At 27.3% G+C, this 25,943-nt stretch overlaps 3 protein-coding genes across 7 annotated transcripts in view; all 3 read left to right on the top strand.

Annotated features, from left to right (window-relative positions):
* LOC122712172 (cGMP-dependent protein kinase, isozyme 2 forms cD4/T1/T3A/T3B) overlaps positions 1–4,693 on the top strand; it is a 77,035-nt gene extending 72,342 nt beyond the window's left edge. For all 3 annotated transcript variants that reach the window (XM_043931589.1, XM_043931591.1, XM_043931590.1), the window contains 7 exons: positions 604–667; positions 1,090–1,262; positions 1,590–1,736; positions 2,582–3,028; positions 3,141–3,440; positions 3,551–3,613; positions 3,690–4,693. In XM_043931589.1, the coding sequence (XP_043787524.1) occupies positions 604–667; positions 1,090–1,262; positions 1,590–1,736; positions 2,582–3,028; positions 3,141–3,440; positions 3,551–3,613; positions 3,690–3,855 (1,360 nt within the window). In that variant the 3' untranslated portion in view covers positions 3,856–4,693. The remainder of the gene's footprint in view (positions 1–603; positions 668–1,089; positions 1,263–1,589; positions 1,737–2,581; positions 3,029–3,140; positions 3,441–3,550; positions 3,614–3,689) is intronic.
* A 1,455-nt stretch (positions 4,694–6,148) lies between these two features.
* On the top strand, positions 6,149–11,644 carry LOC122712165 (piwi-like protein Ago3). Its single transcript, XM_043931578.1, has 12 exons — positions 6,149–6,202; positions 7,125–7,458; positions 8,357–8,515; positions 8,603–8,801; positions 8,940–9,253; positions 9,332–9,593; positions 9,679–10,029; positions 10,098–10,348; positions 10,414–10,564; positions 10,633–10,833; positions 11,001–11,192; positions 11,269–11,644. The coding sequence occupies exons 2-12, from the start codon at positions 7,130–7,132 to the stop codon at positions 11,596–11,598; spliced, it is 2,739 nt and encodes a 912-aa protein (XP_043787513.1). The 5' UTR covers positions 6,149–6,202; positions 7,125–7,129; the 3' UTR covers positions 11,599–11,644.
* A 1,695-nt stretch (positions 11,645–13,339) lies between these two features.
* On the top strand, positions 13,340–22,612 carry LOC122712169 (insulin receptor substrate 1). 3 transcript variants are annotated; one of them, XM_043931584.1, is made up of 10 exons: positions 13,340–15,444; positions 16,212–16,357; positions 16,455–16,740; positions 17,134–17,229; positions 17,969–18,271; positions 19,014–19,423; positions 20,090–20,505; positions 20,622–21,036; positions 21,192–21,432; positions 21,560–22,612. In XM_043931584.1, the coding sequence occupies exons 1-10, from the start codon at positions 15,060–15,062 to the stop codon at positions 22,510–22,512; spliced, it is 3,651 nt and encodes a 1,216-aa protein (XP_043787519.1). In that variant the 5' UTR covers positions 13,340–15,059; the 3' UTR covers positions 22,513–22,612. The 3 variants fall into 3 exon arrangements, with proteins under 3 accessions (XP_043787519.1, XP_043787520.1, XP_043787521.1); XM_043931585.1 differs by lacking the exon at positions 17,969–18,271 and having other exon boundaries at positions 21,560–22,611; XM_043931586.1 differs by lacking the exons at positions 17,134–17,229; positions 17,969–18,271 and having other exon boundaries at positions 21,560–22,610.
* The last annotated feature ends 3,331 nt before the right edge of the window (positions 22,613–25,943 follow it).

Genomic DNA, 25,943 nt, shown 5'->3' with positions numbered 1-25,943 from the left:
TAAATCTCAGTGAACGATCGAGTAAAATAATAAAAAGGAAGATAATGAATATTTATTTATTCGAATATTTCGTTTTGATGATTACAATTTTTTTTTTAACTCGTAAAAACACAAAGATTTAGGCAAATAAAATAACTTATTATCTCTATTTCGTCTCAAGACTTTTTCAAAATGATTGTTTAGAAAATAATTTAAACTATGAAATGTCTCAAATTAGTCTGAATTTAAACAAAATTTGACCATGAATCATAATCATCATCATCATCATTGCGACGAAGAATAATGAGAAACAATAAACCAACGATTAAATTGGTGAATAGTTTCGTTTGTGTTTACTAAGAAAACTATATATACATGTATAAATAATAGACAAAATGAATATTAATACCAGTTTTTCATTAACCAATTTTTTTATTTTTAGGTATTTTTTTCAATATTCCCTCCTGTATAAATAATCAAATCTCATTAATGGTGGAATAAATTAATAAATGTCGATCAACCGACTCGAAATAAGCAATTTTCTGTCCGCTAATAGATCTTTTGAAAATTAACTAATCACCACGAAGTTGGTTTTTAACGAACGTCTCGAATTTTTTGTTTCAGCGTTCCTATCTTCAAGAATTTGCCCGAGGAGACTCTAATAAAAATTTCAGACGTATTGGAAGAGGTAAATTTAAATATCTTGATTAACTTTTAATTTCTCATTAATTATTATAATTGTACTTGCGTAAGTTTCTAAATCCTAATTTTCTATATCTAAATAACAATATTTGTTTGTTAACATGTTAACGCAATAGAAGTAATACTAACCAATAAAATGTAAATATTATTGTACAAAAATATTCGAAAAGACAACTATGGGATATGTATCGATGCAAAGTTAAAAAGATAATAAAATATTTGTTCGATCTTTCTTGATAATAATTTGTAAGGTGAAATCGTAATTATAAGCATAAAAATATTATTATAATATATTTTCAATCCTTGTTCAAACTTTACAATATAAAATTCTTTCTTGAATATCTGAATAGATGTATGTCAAAGACTCTTGTATTATCTGTTAAATATCACGCGTATATATTTTTACAGACTTTTTACAACAATGGGGATTACATAATCAGGCAAGGAGCGAGAGGAGATACATTTTTCATAATAAGCAGAGGACAAGTTCGCGTCACGATAAAACAGCCCGATACACCGGAAGAAAAATATATCAGGACGCTAAGCAAAGGCGATTTCTTTGGTGAAAAAGCTCTTCAAGGGTAATATTATTTGATTCACTTTGAACAAAAAAATTATAAAATTAAACTTTCATAGAACACTTCACTAAGAAACATATATATTATAAAAATAGTGGAAAGAATTATTAAATACGATTTAAGAAAAAGCATGTACTATGTGTAATATATATATCCATATACCACTATCAAATCACTATCAAATTGAATTCCAATTTTAAAATTCTTCGATAAAATTTCGAATCAATTGAATTATTCTTACTTCCATCATCCATCAACCGTAATTGAAATCTTTCGTACAAATGTATCAACGCCCACGCAATGATTAAATTGCGCGAAACGTTTTCACAGGGATGACCTGAGGACGGCCAACATAATCGCCGACGATCCGGAAGGAGTGAGTTGCCTGGTGATAGACCGTGAAACGTTCAATCAACTGATCTCGTCCCTGGACGAAATTCGTACACGATACAAAGACGAGCTCGTTGAACGTAGAAGGTGAGTGCGTTTCGAATCTACGCCACGTAATTCGATCGCGCATGTGGTGAAACGTGGTGTTATTATTAATAACCGCGTTAACTCTCATCAACGCTAATTATACACGGCCATAATCGCGATCGTGAATCGTCTGTTAAATCCTCTATCTCCTCTATGTATGTATGTATGTATGTATGTATGTATGTGTATGTTATGTTTCACGCTTACCAACTAGGATGGGAGAATAGAGCGTACAATATCAGAGTAAGTTTCGCGTTATGATACAACAGTTAATGATTAAGCTGATGTTTCGTTATTTTTTATTTATTTATTTATTTATTAATATTTTTCTCTCTCTCTCTCTCTCTCTTTTAAAAAACATGTTGGCAATTTGTATCAACCGCCGCATCGCGATAGAAACGGAAAAAGAAGGAATTAACAATTAGTCGTAAATCTTATCAGCATGATGGTATTAATGTAATTTAAAAGCGCAGTATCGTAATTGAGAATAATTTAGATAATTTAATTTAATATTTCTGGAGACAAGATGATTAAATTTATTTTTTACTTTTTCTTCTTCTTTTCATCTATCGTAATAAGTAGAGGTAAAAAATAATTGATCGCTTAAGATTGTTTAGAAATATTCGTAAATTAATTCCATTTAATTTGTAATTCATCCATTTAATTTTTATAGCTTTTATAGTTAAATTTTTTAAAAATAGAAAAAGCTTTTATTCTATGATTATATAAAATCTAATCTAGAATCTTTTTTTGCTTTCATGTTCTTCGCGCACAATTTAATAAAAAAAAAAAGTAGAGAGATAATGAACGAACATGTATGCTCACGTGTATCTGATAATATATAGGTTGAACGAGGAATTCAGAGATCTAAGACTGCAAGATCTTCGACCATTGGCCACTCTAGGTGTGGGCGGTTTCGGAAGAGTCGAATTAGTTCAAATAGCTGGTGACAGTTCGAGATCCTTCGCTTTGAAACAGATGAAGAAAGCCCAGATTGTTGAAACGCGACAGCAACAACACATTATGTCAGAGAAGAGAATTATGGGGGAAGCTGATTGCGATTTCGTGGTAAAGTTATTCAAAACGTTCAAGGATAGGAAGTATCTTTACATGCTGATGGAAGCCTGTCTTGGTGGCGAGCTTTGGACTGTTTTAAGAGACAAGGGTCACTTTGACGATGGAACGACAAGATTCTACACTGCTTGTGTCGTAGAAGCGTTCGATTATCTTCATTCTAGGAATATTATATACAGAGATCTCAAGCCGGAAAATCTCTTACTTGACAGTCAAGGGTAAGAAAGTTTTTTTAAAATAGATTCTATATGTGGGAATATAAAGAGAATTTTTTAATTTTCATTATTTAATTAATTATTTCTTTCGTTTGCTAAATATAATATTTTTCAGATATGTAAAACTCGTCGATTTTGGTTTTGCCAAACGTTTGGATCATGGAAGAAAGACGTGGACCTTCTGTGGCACGCCTGAATACGTTGCACCGGAAGTTATATTAAATAAAGGGCACGATATCAGTGCCGATTATTGGTCTCTTGGTGTTCTGATGTTCGAACTTCTTACGGGTACACCACCATTCACTGGTGGCGATCCAATGAAGACTTATAACATTATTTTAAAAGGAATCGACGCTATAGAATTTCCTAGATCTATCACGCGAAACGCGACTGCGTTAATTAAAAAGCTCTGCAGGTAATAATTAAACTCTGATCGAAATATAGATATCGACTGATAATTCTATAATTGATTTATTAAATATTAAATTTTGTTATTCACATTACTTGTATTTATTCGTTTAACAGGGACAATCCAGCGGAGCGTCTTGGTTACCAAAAGGGTGGCATTAGCGAAATACAGAAACACAAGTAAGAATATTAAATAATATAATTGTATAAAAAATAGAGAAGAATTTTTTATTAATAATTATATTTGTCTGTTTAGATGGTTCGATGGTTTTAATTGGGAAGGTTTAAGAGCAAGAACACTTGAACCTCCAATCATGCCGCGAGTTCAAAATGCTACAGATACAACGAACTTTGACGAGTATCCTCCAGATTCAGATCCACCACCACCTGATGATATATCCGGATGGGATAATGATTTTTAGTCAAGATCTATTAATAATTCCTTTAAAGAAATTGCTCTTGAAAAAGAACGTATGTGAAACTTCGAACCGTGTTCGACAAATAGCGAAAAAAAAGAGATCGGTGGAGAATGTGACTATCAGCATCTGCATTTATTCAATAAGCTAATATGTGATGCATAGATAATCGTCTAAGATAACATCGATCATCGAAAAACATGATATGGATAAAGACGAAACTGGTCTGTGATAAAAGAATCAGGCCGTTAAAAAGTAAGTTTTTCAAAAAAATCTTCGTATTTGTTATGTAATCTATGGATGTAAATGATCGCACCATAATATCTAAGGAGGCATACGAATTTTTTACGCAAGACGATTATTAATCCATAAAGATTATTAATTATAAATTGCATCCGATTTAGAAAAATATTTACACACACGAGCTCGCGTTCGATAAAATAAAAACTCGAACGTGGCATCGTGAGATGCGCACGAATGCGTCAAGTGCCATATCTAAAAATGGTAAAAGTCGAATACGATATGTGTGTATAGAAAGAATGACCATACGACATGCACGATATTCAGTTAGCTCAAATTATAAGAAACATCTTGCCATCAGATTCTTATATCGTGCACTCGGTTTCGCAGAATGAATCACATTGAATTCTTCTCATAACCGATTCATTGTTGTTTGATTTACTTTATAGTTTATTGTAATAATTCTATTTTAATTAATTAATACGAAAACGTGACTCTTGTAAATAATTGACTATAAATAAATAAATATATATATATATATATATATTACATATATATACTTAAAGTTCAATGAATATCAATAATAAAGTTTTATTAATGCTAATCATGCGTAATTGATTAAATTTGCCGAAATACCCAATTTGAAATTAGAAAGCTAATTGAATAAAAAAAATTAAAATACTCTTATATAAAAATTATTTTAAATGCTTTGCAACAAATTTATTTTTATAATTTATCTACTTATTAATTTTGTAACATATTTTTAAATCAAATTATTTAATAGAAATAAAATTTTTTATTTCTAAATACTAAAATATTTAAAAAAACACAAAAAAGTAAATAATCTTATATTAAAAATAATAAAATTGAGTTTTTTGATTTCTAAATTAGTATTCTATCTTTTAATCTCATTATTATAAGAAACTCTTAAAATCTTTAAAATATTAATAAAGATTAATACGAGAAGAGTAAAGTTAGGGTAAAAATTAGGCAATCAGCGCCATCTCTAGAATGCTATAATGAAACATAAACATAAAGAAAACAAATAATAGAAGGAAAGAAATAAGAGATAAAAATGATCATTAATGCCATCTCTTGAATGCTTTTAGAAAGATAATTTTTAAAGAAATATCTTTGATTTTCAAAAGATAACTCTGTTCTTTTCTTATTATCTCATTGTTCATATTTGTTTCGAGGCATTCTAAAGATGGCGTTGATTTCACAATTTTTATTTTATCCTTCTTCCATTATTTACTCTTCTTGTTTATATTAGAAATTGAAATCATTATTATCATATAATCATATCATATTTCATAAAAATAATCATAAAAAATTCCTAAAAAATTCTCTGATAAATAGTTTATGTTTTATATTTTGTAATTATATGTAGAAAGTATATATGTTACTTAAAATAAATTTATTATTTAAAATAAACAAATGTTGGTTTTACTTATTTATAATTATTATAATATAATTATTATAATTTATAACTATTATATATTTTCATTTTTTTATGATTAAGAATTATTAATTAAAATTATTATTAATTATTATTAGAATTTACATTATGTAATAAAGATATATATTTATGAAGATATGTAATATGTATTTAGAAGTTTCAATTTTGCTTTTAAATACATATGAAAATTAAAATTAATTCTAAAAAAATTATATATGAAATATTGTTTCAAATTAAATCTATTTAACTTTTTTATTATTAAATAAATCATTAAATGAAAATATATGATGAAAATTAAAAATTAAAATAGAGGAAACAAAAAATGTTTGAAATATAAATTTTTTTTATATTAATATCTTTTTTATTTTTTTATATATTAAAAGAAATATTAAAGATGTAAATTATCTGAAAAATAATAAAATTTTAAATATAATTCATTTTCATAATGAGCAACATTATAGCAATATATAACTAAAATTCTCAAATTATCAACAATGTTATTAACCAATAGCTAGGATTGTAGCCTCTGTCACGTGATTTAGTTTATTTATCTTCTACAAGGACTATCATTTTGAAAGTATTTAGTACTGTAGAAAACACGCGGGTTGTACTTTGTAAATATTATTTTTCAAAAAAAATAAAATTTTAATCAAGGTAAGTAAAATATTGATTAACATTATTAATTAAATTAATAATTTATATTTTTTTAATTAATTGAAAATAAATAAATATATCTTAAAATATTATTTGAAACTTTGATCTATAAATTGATATTTTAAATCAATAAACCATGTGGTTTATATATCATAAAAAATTATTTTTTATATATTAAAGTTAACCTTATTATTTATAAATAATCGTTAATAATTTATTTTTTTTTTTTTTATATCAAAAAATTATTATTTATTTTGAAAAGTAAAAAATAACAATATTAATATATAACTATATTAATTATTTATTTATCTTAAATAAATTTATTATTATATGTTTTCATTCATTTTTATTTAATTTTATTTCATTTTTTTTATTATAATATATTATAATATTTATTTATTTTCTTTAATATATTTGAATGTTACAAATATTTTCTAAATTTTTACATTCTATTTTTATAGATAATTATATCAAAATATTATATTATATTATATTATATTATAAAAAAAAGAAAAATATTTTTAAAAATAATTTGTATTTAAAATTCTACATTTTAAGTTCTCTTTTTATATTTTAATATTAAATTATTTAATTTTCTCTCCTTATTCTCAATAATAAAATATTACAAAAAAATTATTATAAAATAATGTTATACACTTATTAGTAATCATTTCATATTTTTGTCAATTTTCATCATATATTTAATGTTATATTTTAATATTTTTTTATATTCTTCATTCAAGAAATACCAATATAACTAATTTGATGATAATTATTTTTATATATTTTGTATGTTATATATTTATAATTATATTTTGTTTGTTTTTTATTTATAATAGTCATATAATAATAATAAATTATTATAGAATTAAAATAAAACAGAATTTTACTATAAAATAAAATTTCTTTATAATATATTTAGGAAAAATGGAAGGAGATAAGCAATTTGGCAAAGGAAGAGGAAGTATTTTATTAAAACTTCTAAAAGAAAAAGAAAAAGCTGAAAATGAAGGGATATTACAAGGAATATCATCTACATTAAATGCAAGTAATAATGCCAAAGAATCAAAAAACCAAACAGAATTTAATATTCAATCTGTAATTGAAATTCCATCAAGTTCTACAATAGGACGTGGAAGAGCTAGTTTATTGCAAGTATTAAAAGAAATGAAATCTAGTGAAATATTACAGCCTAAACCAATACAAACAATTAGTTCAGGTAGAGGATCTTTGCTTAGTAGACTTAAAACAACTAGGTATGTATTTTAACATTATTATATAAATATATATATATGTATATATGTATATATATGTATATATATGTAATAATATAATAAAAAACATTTGCAAAATTAAAATCATTGTTTTATTAAAAATTTTTGTCTTATTAGATATACAGAGTCCAATGTTGAAACATCCGTAAACTGAAAATTCCTGAGATAATTTCAAAGTAATTTCAACATATTTGGTTGCCGACACAATACTATAGTCGCGATTCGACTAGACTATACATAACACATAACAAAGTTGTAATAAAAATTTTTGCAAAGAAAAATGTTTGAAATTAACTCAGAAATCTTCAATTTACAGATATTCCAATATTTTTGGGATTCTTTATATATAATGAGATATTGTATAAAAGCTATTAAATATTAGAATTCATTTAAATATTGTTTGAATTTGATTCATTATATTTTTCAAATATTTGTCTTATATATTTATATATTTATATATTTCAGTATATTTCAATATTTTCACAATAATATTTACAATATAATATCATATAATTATTAAATACATTATAAATAGCAACAGATATTGTAAAATTTAATTAATTGTAATTATTAAAACAAAGTTTTAGTAAGCAAAATATTGTTTCTAATAAATTAAATTATATATTAAAAATAAGCAATAATTTTTAAATCACTATATATAATATCAAAAATATTTTTATTGTAATAAAAAGAATAAAATGTTAAATAGAGTATTTATTATATTATCAATCAGTAACAGTATATTATCAAGTTATGATAACTCAAATTTATTTTTCATTTAAAAAATTTTTTTTTTTAAAAATCATAAATACTAAAAAAATATATTATAAAAAAAAAAATATTTAATATGTAAATAGCAAAAGAAAATATATTTTTATAGTTTAAATGAAACAATTCCTCAACAACCGAACATTGTTAAAAATTCTTCTGATGATGCAGGAGTATTAGGTAAATTATCTGATATTACAATACAAGAAAATAAACCTAAATCTGAAGCATCACATAAACCAATGTCTCATCAAGGAACTGAGGGGGAGCCGTAAGTATCAATATATATATATGTATATGTAATTAATAATTACAATAAAATTTAAATATAGGTTAGAGAATAGTAATCAATTTTTAGAATACAATTGGGTGCTAACTATATTAACCTTAAGTTAGATCCTGCAAAAGGACTATTTAATTATGAAGTTAAATTTAATCCTGACATTGATTCAAGACCACTTCGTAGAAAACTTCTTAATCAACATGTACAAGCACTTGGACGAACAAAAGTATTTGATGGAGTAACACTTTATCTACCACAAAAATTAAAACAAGATGTAAGTAATGAAAATCAATATATATATATACAAATAGAAAGGATTTCTTAAAGTTTATAAAAACATATTCTATAAAAATTTGTTAGTGATTAAGTTAAAAAATAACTGATTTCTATTATTATATAATATAATTTTTAGATAAATCTTTTTACATCTATACATCCTATGGATGAATCAAAAGTGGAATTAAAAGTGATATATAAAAAACAACAAAGTATATCTGAGAATATTCCATTTTTTAATGTATTACTTGGTCGTGTTATGCGAGCTCTCAGTTTAGTTCGCATTGGTCAACATAGTTTTAATCCAAAAGGAATACATTCTGTACCACAACATAAGTTAGAAGTATGGCCAGGATATGTTACAGCTATCAATGAATATGATGGAGGTTTAAAATTATGCATAGACGCACGACATCGTGTCATGCGGACAGAAACAGTACGTGATATAATGTAAGATTTATTAATAATTTTATTTAAATTTTAATATTATGAAATTAATTTTTTCTTATCATAAAATACATGATGCAGGATGAAGTTTGGAGGAAAACCAAATTTTAAAGATATCATTATAAGAGAATTAATTGGATTATCAGTTTTTACAAGATATAATAATAAAACTTATCGTATTGATGATATTGCATGGGATAAAAATCCTACATACGAATTTGATAAAGGAACTGACAAAATTTCTTTAATAAATTATTATAAATTACATTGGAATTTAGAAATAACAGATAAAGGTCAACCACTTTTAGTACATTGTGCCAAAAATAAATTATCTACTGGTGAAGTGAGTAATTTTATTTTAATGACGAAATCAACTAAACATGAAACATAAATGTCAATTACTTGCATTCTACAAATTTTAAATGCAGACACAAGAACAATTGATATTGTTGGTTCCTGAATTATGTTACTTAGCAAGTTTGAGCGACAGTATTCGTTCAGATTTTAGAGTAATGAAAGATCTTGATTCATTGACTAAAATGTCTCCCAATGCCCGATGTGATGTATTCAGACATTTTGTAGAACAAGTACGAAGTAATAGTGTACCAAGAGAAATATTATCTGAGTGGGGTTTAGAATTGGAATCTGATATAGCAGAATTTACAGGTAGAGTTTTTGGACCTGAACAAATACAATTTGCTAATGCAAAATTTATACCACCACCTGCAAAACCTGCAGAATGGAGTTCTGCAGTATGTAGAAATACTGTTTTAAGAACTGTAAGTATGTTTTTATATATTATATATTAATAGCTTATCTAATATTTAAGATATAATCATATTTTTAGCCTAATTTGAATCATTGGTGTGTTTTATATTGTCAAAAAGATACAAGATGTACACAAGAGTTTGTTGGTATGTTAAAAAATGTTGCAAAAGTTATAGGTATGAATGTTAGAGAACCACAGATGATTTGTTTAAGAGATGATAGAATTGAAACATATGTACAAGCATTAAAGAAAAATATTGACCAAACAGTTAATTTAATGGTCATTGTATTTCCTACAAATAGAACTGATAGATATTCTGCAGTAAAAAGGTAAAACATTTTATATATATATATTAAGATTTTTTCAAATTAAAAATATATTTTTTGATGTCTAGAGTATGCTGTGTAGAAATGCCTGTACCTTCTCAAGTAATTATGTCTAGAACTATTTCTCGTGGTGATAAATTAAAGAGTATAACAGAAAAAATTGCTTTACAAATTAATTGTAAATTAGGTGGAGCACTTTGGGCATTAGCTATACCTATGGTATGCATATGGTATTTATAATTTTTTAATTTTAAAGATATATAATACTAAATTTTATTGCAATACAGGATCATTGTATGATATGTGGAATAGATGTATATCATTCAGGCGTTGGTCAATCAATGAAAGGTAGTGTAGCTGGTTTTGTAGCAAGCTTAGATAAATTATTAACATCTTGGCATAGTAAAATTTGCCTACAAGGTAAACATCAAGAGTTAGTTGATATATTGCAAATATGTTTAATTTCAGCAATAAAGGCTTACTATAGAGTAAGTAATATTCATTTATATGTATGTGTATATATATATATATCTTTATTATATTTATATACTCTTATTATATTTATAAATATATATTATTAATTATATTATATTATATTATATATATATATATATATACATATATATATATATTTTGTTATTCTTTTATATTGTAGCGAAATAAACGTTATCCAGATCGTATTATTGTGTATCGAGATGGAGTTGGTGATGGACAATTAGATACAGTTGCTAAATATGAAGTAAAACAATTATTAGCAACATTCAAAACTATAGAAATAAATTATCAACCAACATTAACCGTAATAGTAGTTCAGAAACGTATTAATACACGATTATTTGAAATATCTGTAAGTTTAAAAAAAAAAAAGTAAATATTAACAGATTATATTTTATATCTATACAAATAAAATTGTGTATATTTAGTCTACAGGACTAAAGAATCCTCCACCAGGAACCATTGTGGATTCTCATATAACAAAACCAGCTCTCTATGATTTCTTTTTAGTTTCTCAGAATATACGTCAAGGTACAGTATCACCTACTCACTACATTGTCATTTATGACAATAAAAAGATGAAACCTGATCATATACAACGATTAACATATAAGCTTTGTCATTTATATTATAATTGGCCTGGTACTATAAAAGTACCTGCTCCTTGTCAATATGCACATAAGCTTGTTTCTCTTGTTGGTCAAAATATACAACAAGAACCACATTTATCACTTGCAGACACATTATATTATTTGTGAGGTATATATTACCTATGACTGAAACATTTTTCTATTAAATTGTTAATTAAAACTATACAATACTCAGTACAAATCAAATATAATTTTGATATGATAGATCTCATATATTTTCATATGTATAGTTTCAATAATTAATAGATTAAATATTAAACTATAGATTTAAAAAATATTATAATAATAAGAAATAAGAGATAAAACTATTATTCTTTATAAAATAGTTCATTAAATCATTTTTTAAGTTTATATTAGTGTATGAAAATAGTATTGACAAAAGTATAGTAATTACTTGATAACGTATAGTAATTACTTGATAAATTTTTTACAATAATTAAATCAAAAATTATTATCTTATATTTTTTGAATCTATAATTGTAAACAGTATTATTCAAAGCTAAATTTTATTTTTAGCAATTATATTGAATTTAATTAATTTAATTTTTGCAATTTTGACAAATGTTTAAATAAGAAATATTTGAATAAAATAGTTCATGTAATGTAATCCAAGATATATTGTATATCATTGTCATAATTATTATGCATAAGATTAAAATGAAATCTTTATTTTATAGAAGAAATAAATATCTTATATTTTTGTTATAAATATAACTATTGTGACTAATTATTTAAATTTTATTGATATCCTTTTGAATACATTAATTATTATAAGGCTATCTTGAATAATTACTAAATAACCATATACGCGATATGAATCATAAACAAAAAATTTTAAATTTAAGCAAGTACGAACTCTGGACTTTATATATGAATATCTAATACTTAATTTCAGTAAAATAAATATTTTATTAATTTTTAATATATATATATTATCATAACATCACGAAAATACACAATTAATTTATATTTATTTTTACTTTATAGTTTCATATAAATTTAAAGTACATATAGGTTTACTTTTTCGAATTGTGTAATATTATATATCATTCTTCATTAGAAACTATACTTTATTCTTCAACACTGTATTAAAAACGATTAGTATAGACAATTAATCTAAAGGAATTTATTTATGCTTATGTATGTGTTTACAAACGACCCTGCCGATGAGGATCCAATACCCAGAACTACGCGAGCGAAATGCGTGTATCCATAGTCGTCCACCTTGACTTGAAAGTACGCATACGTGTTCATGTAAGCATACGTCTCTATATTATGACGTTCTATGTAGTGTGAGATATTAAAGAAAGCAATGGCGTAACAAAAGTGGCGTAATTTAAAACTAATATTGTCATGATATCGCGTCTATTTTTTATCATATTATTATTTATCATATTTGCTATTTCATTCATTCTTCGATTCATATATATAAACTTATTATCACAGATAAAATAATAAATTTTTCATAAAGATATATAACCATAAAAAAAATTTTTCAAATTCATTAAAAATTCATAAACAAATCAAACAATGAAAATAGATAAATATTTATTGATATAATAATAATAAATCTAAATCGATAATTTATATTTGTTAAAAGAACATAGTGCAATTAAAACGATCTTCAGAAAAATTTACCGCAATACGGTATTTAGTTGATACGATGTTACGCCATTGAAAGGAGACAACCGCATGTGTACGTAAATACGTACGTACGTATGTGTATTTACGGTCGTGGCGTATCGCGTATCGAGTCGCCGCCGTCGCTGCCATTCGAGCGGTTAGCGCCTGCGTACATCTTGTTTACAACTGCGGAGCTTACCATACACATGACCTTTACAAGATGGACATGAGCGCCTATTTAGCTGTCTAGGCGTGCGACGGAAAAAAGTTCAAGATACGTGCGTGTCGTTTGTGAACGTCGACGTGTACGAAAGAAACCGTGAAAGCGTGTGATCTTTAAGTTGATTATCAAAGAAAACAGTTAAACCACACGTTTGTGATCACAGTGACGCGGTATTTGTCGCTCGCACGCGGGCGGAAAGGGGAGAGAGGGATGGTGGGTACGAAAGGAGACCCGAATTTTTCACCTCAAGCAGATGTGATTGTAGTGAACAGATTTCGCGTATGTCCAATCGAAAGCTGCGTTTAGGACACATCATGCATAATGCTACAGTGTTATTCATCACATCGTGAATTCCATTTGTGTGTTTTCGCAAAGTGCTCGATATATGTATAGGGGGTGTGGGAAGAGGAGTGTGTTCTCGCATCGACCTGGAATGCTGCCGTGTTTTGATGTGCCTACTATTGCGCATGAAAAAAATTGTCCTGCCCTTGACAATAGCCTATTTACCTGAAGCAGACCGCCTTTATATCGTGCTTATTAGTGATAAGAGGGGTTCAACCACCCACCTGCGTGTGCATCGCCTGTCCCTCTCTCTTTTTCTCTACCTCTCTACATATTTCCTCTAAACGTACTCGCAAACGAGCGAACGGCCACGAGTGCGCGCGCGTGCACTCTTTCGCGTGTGTGTTGTACACGTGAAAACGCCCGCGTGTGTCTGCTCTCTGTATCATCGTGTATACAAGTATTTCTTTATATGTGTCTGTGTGTGTTACGCGCCAACCATTGTGGACCACGCAATAAATTTTGCATTATTTGACGCGATAAACAGGTGCACGAATAATTCTAACTCAAAAAAGAAATTTCTTAAAGTTTTTGAATAATTCTTTAAAGAAGATATTCACAAATGCAAAATATGTAAATGGTGGCGAATACTGTTGACCTCAGATTGCGTGTAATCCGTCGCCCTAGGATATCGCCAGAGTTGCGAGTCGCGGCAAAGGAAACTAGACAAAATCGTGTGACAGGTGGAACTTAGAATCTACTAACAATTACGATCATAAAAAGCTGAATAGATAGCTTTTGTGTTTATCAAGAAATTGATACAAAGAATCTTTGATTTTCATCGACAGAATTAACCGTTTCCTAATTCTTTAACCTTGGAAAATACGGTTAGTCAATAATACACTTTTGTTTGAATTGCATCGAAAAGACAGATTCATGCGACGCTCTTAGTACATATTAAGTGCACATGCACTGTGGTGGCGTGTTATTGCTTATTTACCCCCGACACGTGCTTCCACCGTTGGCGTGCTTCAAGTACAATGATATCGACGACAACCTTTCCATGATAAAAGCAGGACAGCAGACACGTTGCGCAAAAAAATAATACAATTGTCTAACAATTTAAATACAATTTCGTAAATTTCTATCATGTTAATGAAAATAGTGATATCCATATTCTATTTATTGAAATATCTATGCCAGTGAAAAGATCATTTCTAACGGAAGTGTGTCCTTTGAACTAAATTGCTTTAACAACGTGGGTGGGAACGCGCATTCTACTACAATGAAGAATTGACATAGCATGTTTGAATGTAAAATATGTGTTATAAATTGATTATCTATAATCGTTTGTGTACCATTTAAATGGTACAATATAACGTTTATCAGAGGAATTGCAAAATTCTTCGTGACAACGGTCTTTTCGATCGTCATTGGGACGATGTCTTCGAGCAGGGGTTTAGTCTCCCCTTCAGGAGGTCCCGTTGTTCTCTGCGGTCACGTGAAGAAACTAAAGACTCAAAAGAAAAAGTACTTTGTACTGCGTGGCGAAGCACCAGGATATCCAGCATGTCTTGAATATTATGATAGTAAAAAGAAATTTGAAAATAGACAACCACCGAAACGTAGCATTTTATTGGACAGTTGCTTTAATATTAATAGACGCGTAGATACTAAACACAAACATGTTATTGCATTATATACGAAAGATGAATGCTTTTGCTTAATTCTGGAGAGTGAAAAAGAACTGGATGAATGGTTAAAAGCGATGCTTTTACTTCAGAGCGGAGATGTAGCTGATGGAGAACAACCTCGGCCTATATTTGGTAATGCGCTATTATTGTTTGAATTAGAATTAAAATGCATTGAAGACAAAATGTTTCATATATGAAAAAAATTTTTAAATTTAAAATCAATAATTGACATTTACAATAGATATATCATACAAGATAACAATAATAATGTTTAAATTTATATCTTAATCTTTCAACTAATTGTTTATCTAACATTTTACAAATGTTATTATCTATTATTTATTATCTTTAATTTTATGATACAGAATAACGTAATCGAAGATTTAAATAAAAAATATACTTGTTTTTAATAAATAAAAAAGAAACATTTTTACGAATATTATAATTTTATTATAATTTTTTATGAATATATTTTATTAAATATTTTTTTAAACTTATTAATTATATTTTATACTAATTGAAAGAAGTTATTAGAAAATATTTAATACAAAGAAAAGAAAATATTTAAATACAAAAGTAAAAAATGTTTTTAACAAAAATTTAATAAAAATTGTAAATATTATAGATAATCAATTATAAATAATTTATAATTTATAAATAATTTATAAATAATTCTTATAAAATTTACAAATATTTTGATATATTATATATGTTATAAAACATGTATTTTGCAATTTTTTAATGAATTGCAAAGTGAATATTAATATATAAGTGAATATTATTGCTTTTTTTTTAAAATAAATGTAGATTCATAATTATTTTATTGATTTCATAATACTACTATAGTAGTGTATATGTTATTAATTGTAATGAGAAATTAATGTAATATTTTATTTCAGAACATGTATGGCAAGTTACAATGCAAAAAAAAGGACTAGGTGAACGAAAAAATATTCATGGTCCTTATAGATTATGTTTAACTGATAGAACATTAAGCCTAGTAAAAATTGGAGCAAAGGATAATTCAGATTCTATAGAATTTCCTGTAAGTTCATTATCTAAATACAGATAAGATTTATAAAAATAAATTTTTATTATTTTGTTAAAAAAACAGAAACTAACACAAAATGTTTGTTTTATAGCTAATTTGCATCAGAAGATGTGGATATATGGATCGTATTTTCTATATGGAAGTAGGTCGTTCAGCAGTCACTGGTGGTGGTGAATTGTGGATGGAAGCTGAAGACAACAATATTGCACATAATATGCATGCTGCTATTATGAATTCTATGAGCAATTCTAGTAGCAGTAAAGATGATGTGGGACCACGTCAAAGAGTGCGTAGTTCTTCTGCTACTGAAGCTAGCAAGCCAATTTTTGTATTACCACATCGATATACTGGACAAAGATTCTATAATTCACCATTAGGTAAGTTTTAGTTTTGAGGAATTATATTTTTCTTTGCATAATTTAACAGAATATCAGTTATGGTTTATAATAATCTTCTCAAAAGTTGATCTCTAAAATATATTTTTCATTTATGTAAATATGATGATGTGTTTATGATATTTTGATTTTATCTTGAATACTAAACATTTTACACAGAAATACCTTTGTACAAACATTATCCTATAAATCCTTTTGTTTTTATGTGTAAATTGTCTTCTTTTTCTTTTTCTTTTTTTTTTTTTTTTTTTTTTTTTTTTTTACATCAGACCATAACTGCACTACATTATATGCCTTGATATATTGGCTGAATCATGAACTGTACAATTGAAAACTCAGCTTTAGAATAACACAAATGGGTTGCGGGTATTACAGAGGAACACAGGACGCACGAGGAGCAGGTGGATCCAGTTCAAGATCAAGAGCAGTCTAATCAGACTCAGAGTACCTCTTCTTGCAATACAATCACGGGTCTGTTTTCTGTCATTGTAGTTGTATGCTTCTTTCTTTCATAAGATGTGGGCATCAAAGGGTGATAAACACAATTATAATTCAACATATTCAAATTTATTGTTAGAGAAGTTTTGTTATACACAGCCTGTCCAAAGATTTTTGATTGAAAAAGGAATTGTATAAAAAAAAAATATATAATTCATTTTTTTCTCTTAATGATATTTTATTATTTTCTATGAATATTTGAAAATATTTGAATTTAAAATTGATAACATATGATAAAAAATTCAATTTAACGCGATTTGTATTGTATTGCAAATTGTATTTAATATTTCTATAAAATAGTTCGATAATTATTTAATATTGATGATTAATTGAAAATTTTTCGACGAAAAATATAAGGTTTTATTGACAGTCGTGCTCGAAAGCGAGTTCCTAGTATTGCACAATATGTTTCAACATTCACATGACGTTAACGGACATACATATTAACGAGGCCGAGTAGAACAAAAACAAATGTATTGCATACTTTAAAAGTAGAAATTCATTTAATTCCTAAAAATTGATTAATGATAATTCTTTTATATAACTTTTCACGTTTATGATGCTCTCGTACATATAAATCATTATTTTCTCCAATAAATTTCTTTTAATTGAGTCTCAATTATTATCAACGTTATTAGCACCTCGATTAAATTTTTATAAGAATGGAAAAAGAAAAATAATTGTGCGACAGTGAGAGCTGTGTGGTTTGCAGTCGTTGCTGGTACCGGGGCTGGTGGGACTGCTGGGATTGCCTCGACTAATACCAACTGTGCCACTACCGCTAGACGTCGTCATTCGGTAGCGAGTCAACCCCATTCCATCAATAATTCCCAATCCGTTCATGTTACAACAACAAGTACAACTACAACAACTACCACTACTATTACCATCACTATGACCGCTACCGTGACCACCACAACCACAACCGCGACAATATCCCATCAGAGAACCTTGTCGCTGCCCTTAGCTGCCATTATCAATCAAATGCAATCATCTAAAAGATCAGTTTTACGCTGTATGTATTTTTGTTTCGTCATACGATAAATCAGCAAGAGATATTTGTTTCTCTTTCAGTGTCTTTGCCTCGCTGTTTCCTGTTTTTTTCTATCCCTTTTTTCTCTGTACTTTATCCCCTTCTATGAAATAATCCAAATGAACATATTCGAAATCGAAACTACTTGTTGTTGCGTCATATATAATTTACGATCTCTTCACGAGATCTTCGCGTTATCGTGGATATGCAAGCTTCTATTCGCATGCGATCAATTGCACGATATTTCATAATGAAGAAAAGCTTCCTTTTTCGTTCCTCTCGTTGTGGCAAAACAATCAATGGAATATTTTCTACAATATTCAATTCTAATGATGTCATGTTTTCTTTTTTTTTTACCAGATCCCTTGCCCTTCTTCATATGCAAAATATTTTTCCTTGACTACTTTTTTCTTTTTCGCAATATATATATATATTTATATCTTGCGTGTTGATAATATACATATATATGTGGTATATATATATTTCGTCTGACTATTCCCATATTTCGAAATATCTTTTTAATCATTGTTTATTGCTTGGTTTAAAATACATGTTTTAAATGAATAACAAACTATATATTTAAATATGCGTAAATATTATACAGATCTATGGAATCATTTGAAATGAACTAACCGCTGCTATGCTGGGAGGATGGCTGCTTTTCGAATTTTGTTTATTAAAATTAATATTTCTTAACAATAAATCTTATTAAATACATTTCTAGGTGCAAATGGGCGTGACAGATGTGATAGCTTGCCATCGAGGGGTCGTACTACCAGCGAAAGTCATCCAACATCGATAATAAGTCATCCTAGAAGTTCTCATTTTGTGTCTCATGTGATGAGACCGCATTCTATGTATGTGAAAGGCGTTTCCTATTCACCACCAATCTCTTCGATGCCTATTAGTCCTGCTTCCGGTGCATGTTCCACGGATTCTGCAGGATCGTCTCTTTCAATGGATGATGGTGGTGAAAATGTGTTAGAAGAGGGTACTGTTTCAAGATATGGACATTCTTTGACGCCTGATGAACCTGTTATTCTGGAAGAAAATGGCGATGATTATGCTCCGTGGTCCACGTCACATTCGCATCATAAATATTCACCAAATTTTAAATCTCATTCTCCTTCCCAGGTGAGTCCAAATAAAGTTGATAGATTTTAGAAGTATAAAATAAGATAGTTTTAAAAATTTATAAAACTTGATTTTTTATTTAAATATGAAGTCATATTGCTTTAAAATAGTTAAAAATAATGTATATATATTTAATATATTAAAATCTTCATAGCCTCATATATATATTTATCTACATATAAGCTTACTCACAATTATGAGTCATTTTTAAGTGATGATTAACTATTCTTAGCATTACAATTTATATTTTTAGTCATTCTTGGCACAGTTTAACAAGATTTCATAGATTTTCTTGAAAATTTACTTTGTTTTAACAAAAATTAAATTTTTAAAATGAAAATATATATTCAATAAACGGTAATAAACTTAAAATTTTTTATCAAACTCTTATCTTCAGTTATTATATGTTATTGTATGTTTATGATATAATTTGAAATTATAAAATATATTTTTATGAAATATTCTATTAAAAATAAAAATATTAATTTAAAAAAAATCTAGGAAGTAGTAATATAAGAGTTTATTATTAAGTAAATAGATGACAACATATTAAAACATTGAAGATTATATTGCATCATTATTGTGAAATTTTATCATTTAATGATTGCATCATTTAATAAAGATAGTGATAAAATAATAATGCGCACAATTTTACTGTATTTACAGCAAAGTTCCTATTTAGAAATGTGTAGTCCTTGTGGATCGAGTCCTGGCCCAAGTGGAGCTTACATGCCAATGAGTTCAGGAACAGGACACTCGCATTCACGAGGATCTTCACTTGTAGAGGAATCAAATACTTTACCAGAAGGTTATGTACCTATGGCACCTGTTGGAAATAATGGATATGTTGACATGGATCCTTCGCATAATCACAATGGTCATTTTCCCGATGATCTATCGCATGGTGGCAGTAGTTGTTCCGTTACTTCTGGTACACCTAGCACAGATTTACGGTTTTCCGAGTATCATCTAGATAAAGTAACAAGTTTTCTTCCACCTGGAGACGATTTGCAAGCTAGACCAGCAAGAGCCTATTCCATTGGTTCTCGACCAGAACCTGTAAAAAGTCATCGTAAGAATAGGTATAAAACTTTATATTAATTCTATTTCTTTGTATTAAGAGAGAATTTTTCATGTGAAGATAAACCATATCATATAATTATTTATTATAATTGTATTTTTATTTGATTTTGAACAGATTGGATATTACTCAGCAAGACGTTAGTAGAGTACGAGCATTCTCTGTAGGTAGCAGATCCAAAAAACCTGAACTCGGGAAATTAGTGAATGTAGTTACTGCACCATTACCAGTTGGTTGTGAAAACTCAAGTTCCAATAAATCGAACTCTGCACCGTTATTATCGAGTTCTTGGGGTCATAATTCCGGTTGTTCTATAACTTCTGAAAGAATGGAGGATTTAATGGAATTGGACTTTACGAAACCCAGTATTTCTACAACCTTTAATTCACCCCCTTCATCTTATTCACAACCGCAATCTCAATCACATTCGTTCTCTACTGCCACTGACACCAGTTCCTATGTTGATATGTCTCCTGGACAACCACCCTCGTCGACCACTGCCCCATACGTGGATATGAGCCGCATAAATAAGGTATTTTTGGATTGAAATTAATTTCTTTGTAGTATATAATACTGCATGTATATAATCTATAAAATTGATTTTGCTGTAAAATTAATTCGCTTTTCGAAATTTTTAACATAATTATTTTATATTAATTTTTGAGTGTTCCATTACGTTTTTTTCAGATTAATCGTAATAACAATAATAATACAATCACTGCCAATCAAAATCATAGTCACATTCATGTATCGTCCTCTGCTTCCATACATAAACCCGTAATTACTACATTGAAGCCGGTGGAAGAAGCAGAAGGACCATACATGAGAATGGATGGTATAATGGAGGATTGGTCACAATCCGGTAGTAGCCCTAAGCTAATTTCATCGCCTATGCAAGAAGAAAGTGTACAATCAAATGGACCGCCAGGTAAAAGATTTGTTTGATTTTTAAAATTAATTAATTAACTATTTTTCAATACTAAATTATGCAATTTAATATTTCTTGAAAGTATTTATTTATATATTTATTAATGTTTATATATGATGTGTTTTAGGAGCCACGAGAACAGCACCGGTCGATCTTCCACGGCGTCCACCTGCCGACTATGTTGATATGAATTTCAAACCAAGAACAAGTTTAGAACAAGATTACATAAATATGAACATGAGCAATCGAAACAATCGTAAACCAATGGCAACGCGAACCGGTAGTCGTAAAGAGAAATCACGTTCGCAGCCAATTGCGATCCAAGCGGGAAATAAACCTATAAAAACGCCTAGTTTCTTACCTTTAAACGGAAGTCCGGAATCAGAAAGTTTAGCGAGTACACCCGCATCACCTCCTCGAGCAACTCCGACAGGTTCCTCAGCGACTATTTTCCCTTTCTCTTTGAATAGTCCTCAATCACCCGAGAAATCATTTACTCATCAAAAGAATACCGATGAACCTTCAGAACTGAATATGACTCTTAAACATAATAATGATCGTACTATTGCAGATGCTACAAATGGTAGAGTTAGCACGATCAATTCTATTTCCGTAACAGATGCAAATAGTACTTTGTCGAAAGTAATAATTAAAGATAGAGCATCTAGTCCTACAGGGAAGGATAATCAAGTTAACCGCATAATATCAAACAACTCATTGACCTCGCAAGATAATACATTGAACAATGTAACAAAAAAGTTTTCTGATTTAAATGTATCGAAGCCACGTTTGATCACTGCGTCTCCAAATACCAGCCCCACGTTATCTGGTTTTAAGCCAACTATTGAAAAACGACCATCGTCTCCTAAATTGCCAGATGAAACACCAACACCTACACCTACCGCAATGCCAAGTCCATTAGAAAAAGAGAATTTTGATAAAGTGCAAGCTGCTGCGGAAATTTTGCACTATGCTAGTCTAGATCTTCCAGAAGTTGGTAATGCGGCACCCATGTCGCCAGCATCTCAAGAAGGCTTCAATTACGCTAAAATCGATTTCGCTAAACTTAAGCAAAACTAAGCAACTATCCATATATATATATATATATATATATATTATACATATATTATATATATATTATACGCATGTATATTATATATGTGTATATAATATATAATATATGTGTATATAATATATACATATATATATATATATATATATATATATATATGATGGCATCAATGTAATATGCGTGTGCGTCACATGTCATGAAATGCTGACTTTCTTTGATTACATTGACGAGTATCAGTAGGACAATCGATCGTTCTAACATTGGTCGAGCTAAACGAAAAAATTAATTAGATTAGAGTATTGGTTATAAAATTTAAAATAATTAATTTTTTTTTCTTGTTCTCAATTTTTAAAATGAGATCATTTTATCTATTGTATGCGGTCCCAAAAAAGTGAGAGATTACTGACTATAATTTTGGTGACTTCGTATCTGATATTGTTTTTTATTGAGCATGGTAACGATTATGGGAAATATTGTTATAAATTTAATGATGATCTTTCGATTCGGAGACGAAATGTATTTGCATGTTGCTTTCCAATATTCTCCGGTTTTTAAAACGTTTTTGTTTTNTTTTTTTTTTTTTTTTTTTTTTTTTTTTTTTTTTTTTTTTTTTTTTTTTTTTTTCTCTTTTTATATGAAATGTTTTTTCGACGAATAACATTGATATTAAGTAAGAATTTTATCCATTCTATTTGCTCTACGAGCAAAATGTTTTGTAAAAAGTATTATCTTATGTATAAAAATATGTAGGATATATTTTAAATTTAAAAAAGAAAAAGTATATAATAGTATTTACCGGTAATTTTAAATCTATTTATAGATATTACAGCGATTGATTTAATGTTATTAATCATGTTAATTTTTGTAAATTTAATTGGACACCTTTAATAATGTTAATTACTACCAAAAAATATGAACTAATTGTACGTAAACAAATATTTCTTTTCTCAGTATGAGAGACGAGCGTTACTCGCCAATGTTGGATCGATGCTAAATTTTAAAAATTTTTATTTCGGGCAGGTGTACACTATTTACAATGAACATATACGTATTACATTATGATTCACGCTTTTACGTATAAAATTATCGAAATACTGTTTCACATCATATTTTCACACTATTGTACATTTAAATAAAAGTGTACGTGCTCGCGCCCGTACGTATCTCTACATGTTCATCCAAATATACACATACACATACGCATTTACAGGGTATTCTGTAAAAGATGGTACAACAGTGGAAAGAAATGATTGGTTATGTAAAAATAAATTAAAGACCAGTCTTAACGAGATGTTGTTGCTAAAAAAAAAAGTAGAAAAGAAAGATGTTTCTTAATAACTACCGATATTTCATGAATTCGATTTTAACGAGATACTTCTCCTCGCACTTTAAGAATAGTTTGGATATAACTTATATCATATCGTGTATATATACATATTATGAAGATATATATATTATATTATAATATAATATATATATTACGTTATATAATACGTATATTATTAATGGTTAAAGCAGTGGATATTGCTGTTCTTCATTATGCGATTCTTACATATGTGTGTGTATATATATATATATATATATATATATATATATATATATACACATATATAAATAATTACTTCGAATGCTTCTCTGAAGAGATAAAAAAATGACATGTTGATTGTATTATTGTATAATAATGTTGTTGTAACATGTACATTGTTCGATTTAAGATTATTATTTGACTGACACTAGTTGAAGTAAGTTTTTATTTTAAAAAAAAAATCGAAGCATACGCGAAATCTTTTTTTGTTGCAGATTAACAAGATGTCCGTCCAGTTGAAATAGATCGCGTTATAATAACTTTTTAGTTTCCTGGTAAAAGGAGTTCTGTTTGATTTAAGAATTAACATGTAAATATAGACTCTTTTGCAAATTATAAAACTTGAGAATTTTATTGTTTTACGATCATAGATTGTTATTTTTTCTTTTCTTTTTAATTTTTTTTTTTTTTTTTTTTTTTTTGTATTAAAAGACAGTATTTATTTTTTGATCATTAAGTTTTTTTTCCTTCAAAAGAATCAATTTGTTGATTATTTGTTGATAATCAGTTAAATATCTATTCGTGAATGATTTATAATATTGTATCTTAATGAGAGGAAATAATAATTTTAGAAACATTATATATTGTTATCATGTAGGCTATCTATTTTTTAATAACATTTTAATATACTTTATTTTATTTATTTGATGTCATGAGTTTTAATATTTAATCTAAAGTTGAGTTTTTAATAATTAAATGAGAATTAATAGGCAAAGTATGCAAAATGAAATCCATGATCACATGTAATGTGTTCATCTATGATTTTTCTTTTTATACTCATTTATTTTTAATATTTTAATATCGATTTAAAAAAGAAATTCATCAACCAAATTTAATAGCTTTACAATCATTCTTTTTTTCTAATTTAAAAAAAAAAATTACATTAGCTAGTGCTAAAATTGGGGAATATTAATTAATTCCTTTATGTGTAGATGTACATTAAAAAAGAATAATGTATAAATTAAAGAAAGTAATGTTGGCTTAAATGTATATATAAAATTTAAATATAATATCTATAATGATAATTAAATTATTTTACTGATACGTCAAATATTTATTTTAATATTGAATAATTTAAGAATATCTATTTAGAAAATCAGCTATAATTTTTCCTTTGTAATATGCCATGAAAGAAACTTGTATCAAATATACAAAAGTTTTAGATTTTTTTTTTTAATCATTATATTTTTAGAAATTATATTAGTATTCTCAGGTTTCAAGTGTAATTAATAAATATTAAAACTTTAAACTTAAGTAAATTATTGCTTATTTATAATTATATTCATTATTAACATGTATCTTTTGTGGACTGAATTGTTTCATATAATTTTAATATCTTTCATGACAGAGCATAAAAGAATATAATAGATTTAAGAAAATAATAATAAGATATCCTCTTTGTATTTACAATACAAATGACTAAAATATCATTATAATGAATGTTGGAAAAATAACTAAAAGTGTGCCAATTATATTCATTCGCGTGACATTTCAGTACTATCAACAGTTTTATGTAATATCTATGGCCTTTGGTTTATAATTAACATTAAACTTGTTTGATATCAGTTAAATAATAAAAACAAGAATAACGACGAAAATTTATATCAAATTTTCAAGATTAACAATTATCTATAGATAAGACTTTTCAACCTATTAAATTAAATTAATCTCGGTTATTAGACTGTTGCATAATAAATGTCGTTTTGAGATAAATGGTATCAATAAGTATAATTCCTCTTAAATGAAAATTTTTAATCAAAATGAGGACCATTTGAACCAATATATTTTTGCAATTGAGAAACTTTCTGAAATTTATAATTAATCGTTATATATCTGATAATATATAGAATATTT

This window comes from Apis laboriosa, unplaced genomic scaffold, assembly GCF_014066325.1.
Source record: "Apis laboriosa isolate Shangri-la unplaced genomic scaffold, ASM1406632v1 scaffold19_cov150, whole genome shotgun sequence".
In the NCBI taxonomy this organism is placed as follows: Eukaryota; Metazoa; Arthropoda; class Insecta; order Hymenoptera; family Apidae; genus Apis; species Apis laboriosa.
This window is presented reverse-complemented; position numbering and strand designations above follow the sequence as displayed.

What these genes read in the sequence shown, in the direction of transcription:
- LOC122712165 (XM_043931578.1), top strand. Translation starts at nt 7,130, where the DNA reads ATGGAAGGAGATAAGCAATTTGGCAAAGGAAGAGGAAGTATTTTATTA. An exon ending in CAAGGAACTGAGGGGGAGCC is followed by an intron (nt 8,516 to 8,602) that starts GTAAGTATCAAT and finishes ATCAATTTTTAG; the next exon opens with AATACAATTGGGTGCTAACT. An exon ending in CACAAAAATTAAAACAAGAT is followed by an intron (nt 8,802 to 8,939) that starts GTAAGTAATGAA and finishes TATAATTTTTAG; the next exon opens with ATAAATCTTTTTACATCTAT.
- LOC122712169 (XM_043931584.1), top strand. Translation starts at nt 15,060, where the DNA reads ATGTCTTCGAGCAGGGGTTTAGTCTCCCCTTCAGGAGGTCCCGTTGTT. An exon ending in ACAACCTCGGCCTATATTTG is followed by an intron (nt 15,445 to 16,211) that starts GTAATGCGCTAT and finishes ATTTTATTTCAG; the next exon opens with AACATGTATGGCAAGTTACA. An exon ending in ATTCTATAATTCACCATTAG is followed by an intron (nt 16,741 to 17,133) that starts GTAAGTTTTAGT and finishes CGGGTATTACAG; the next exon opens with AGGAACACAGGACGCACGAG.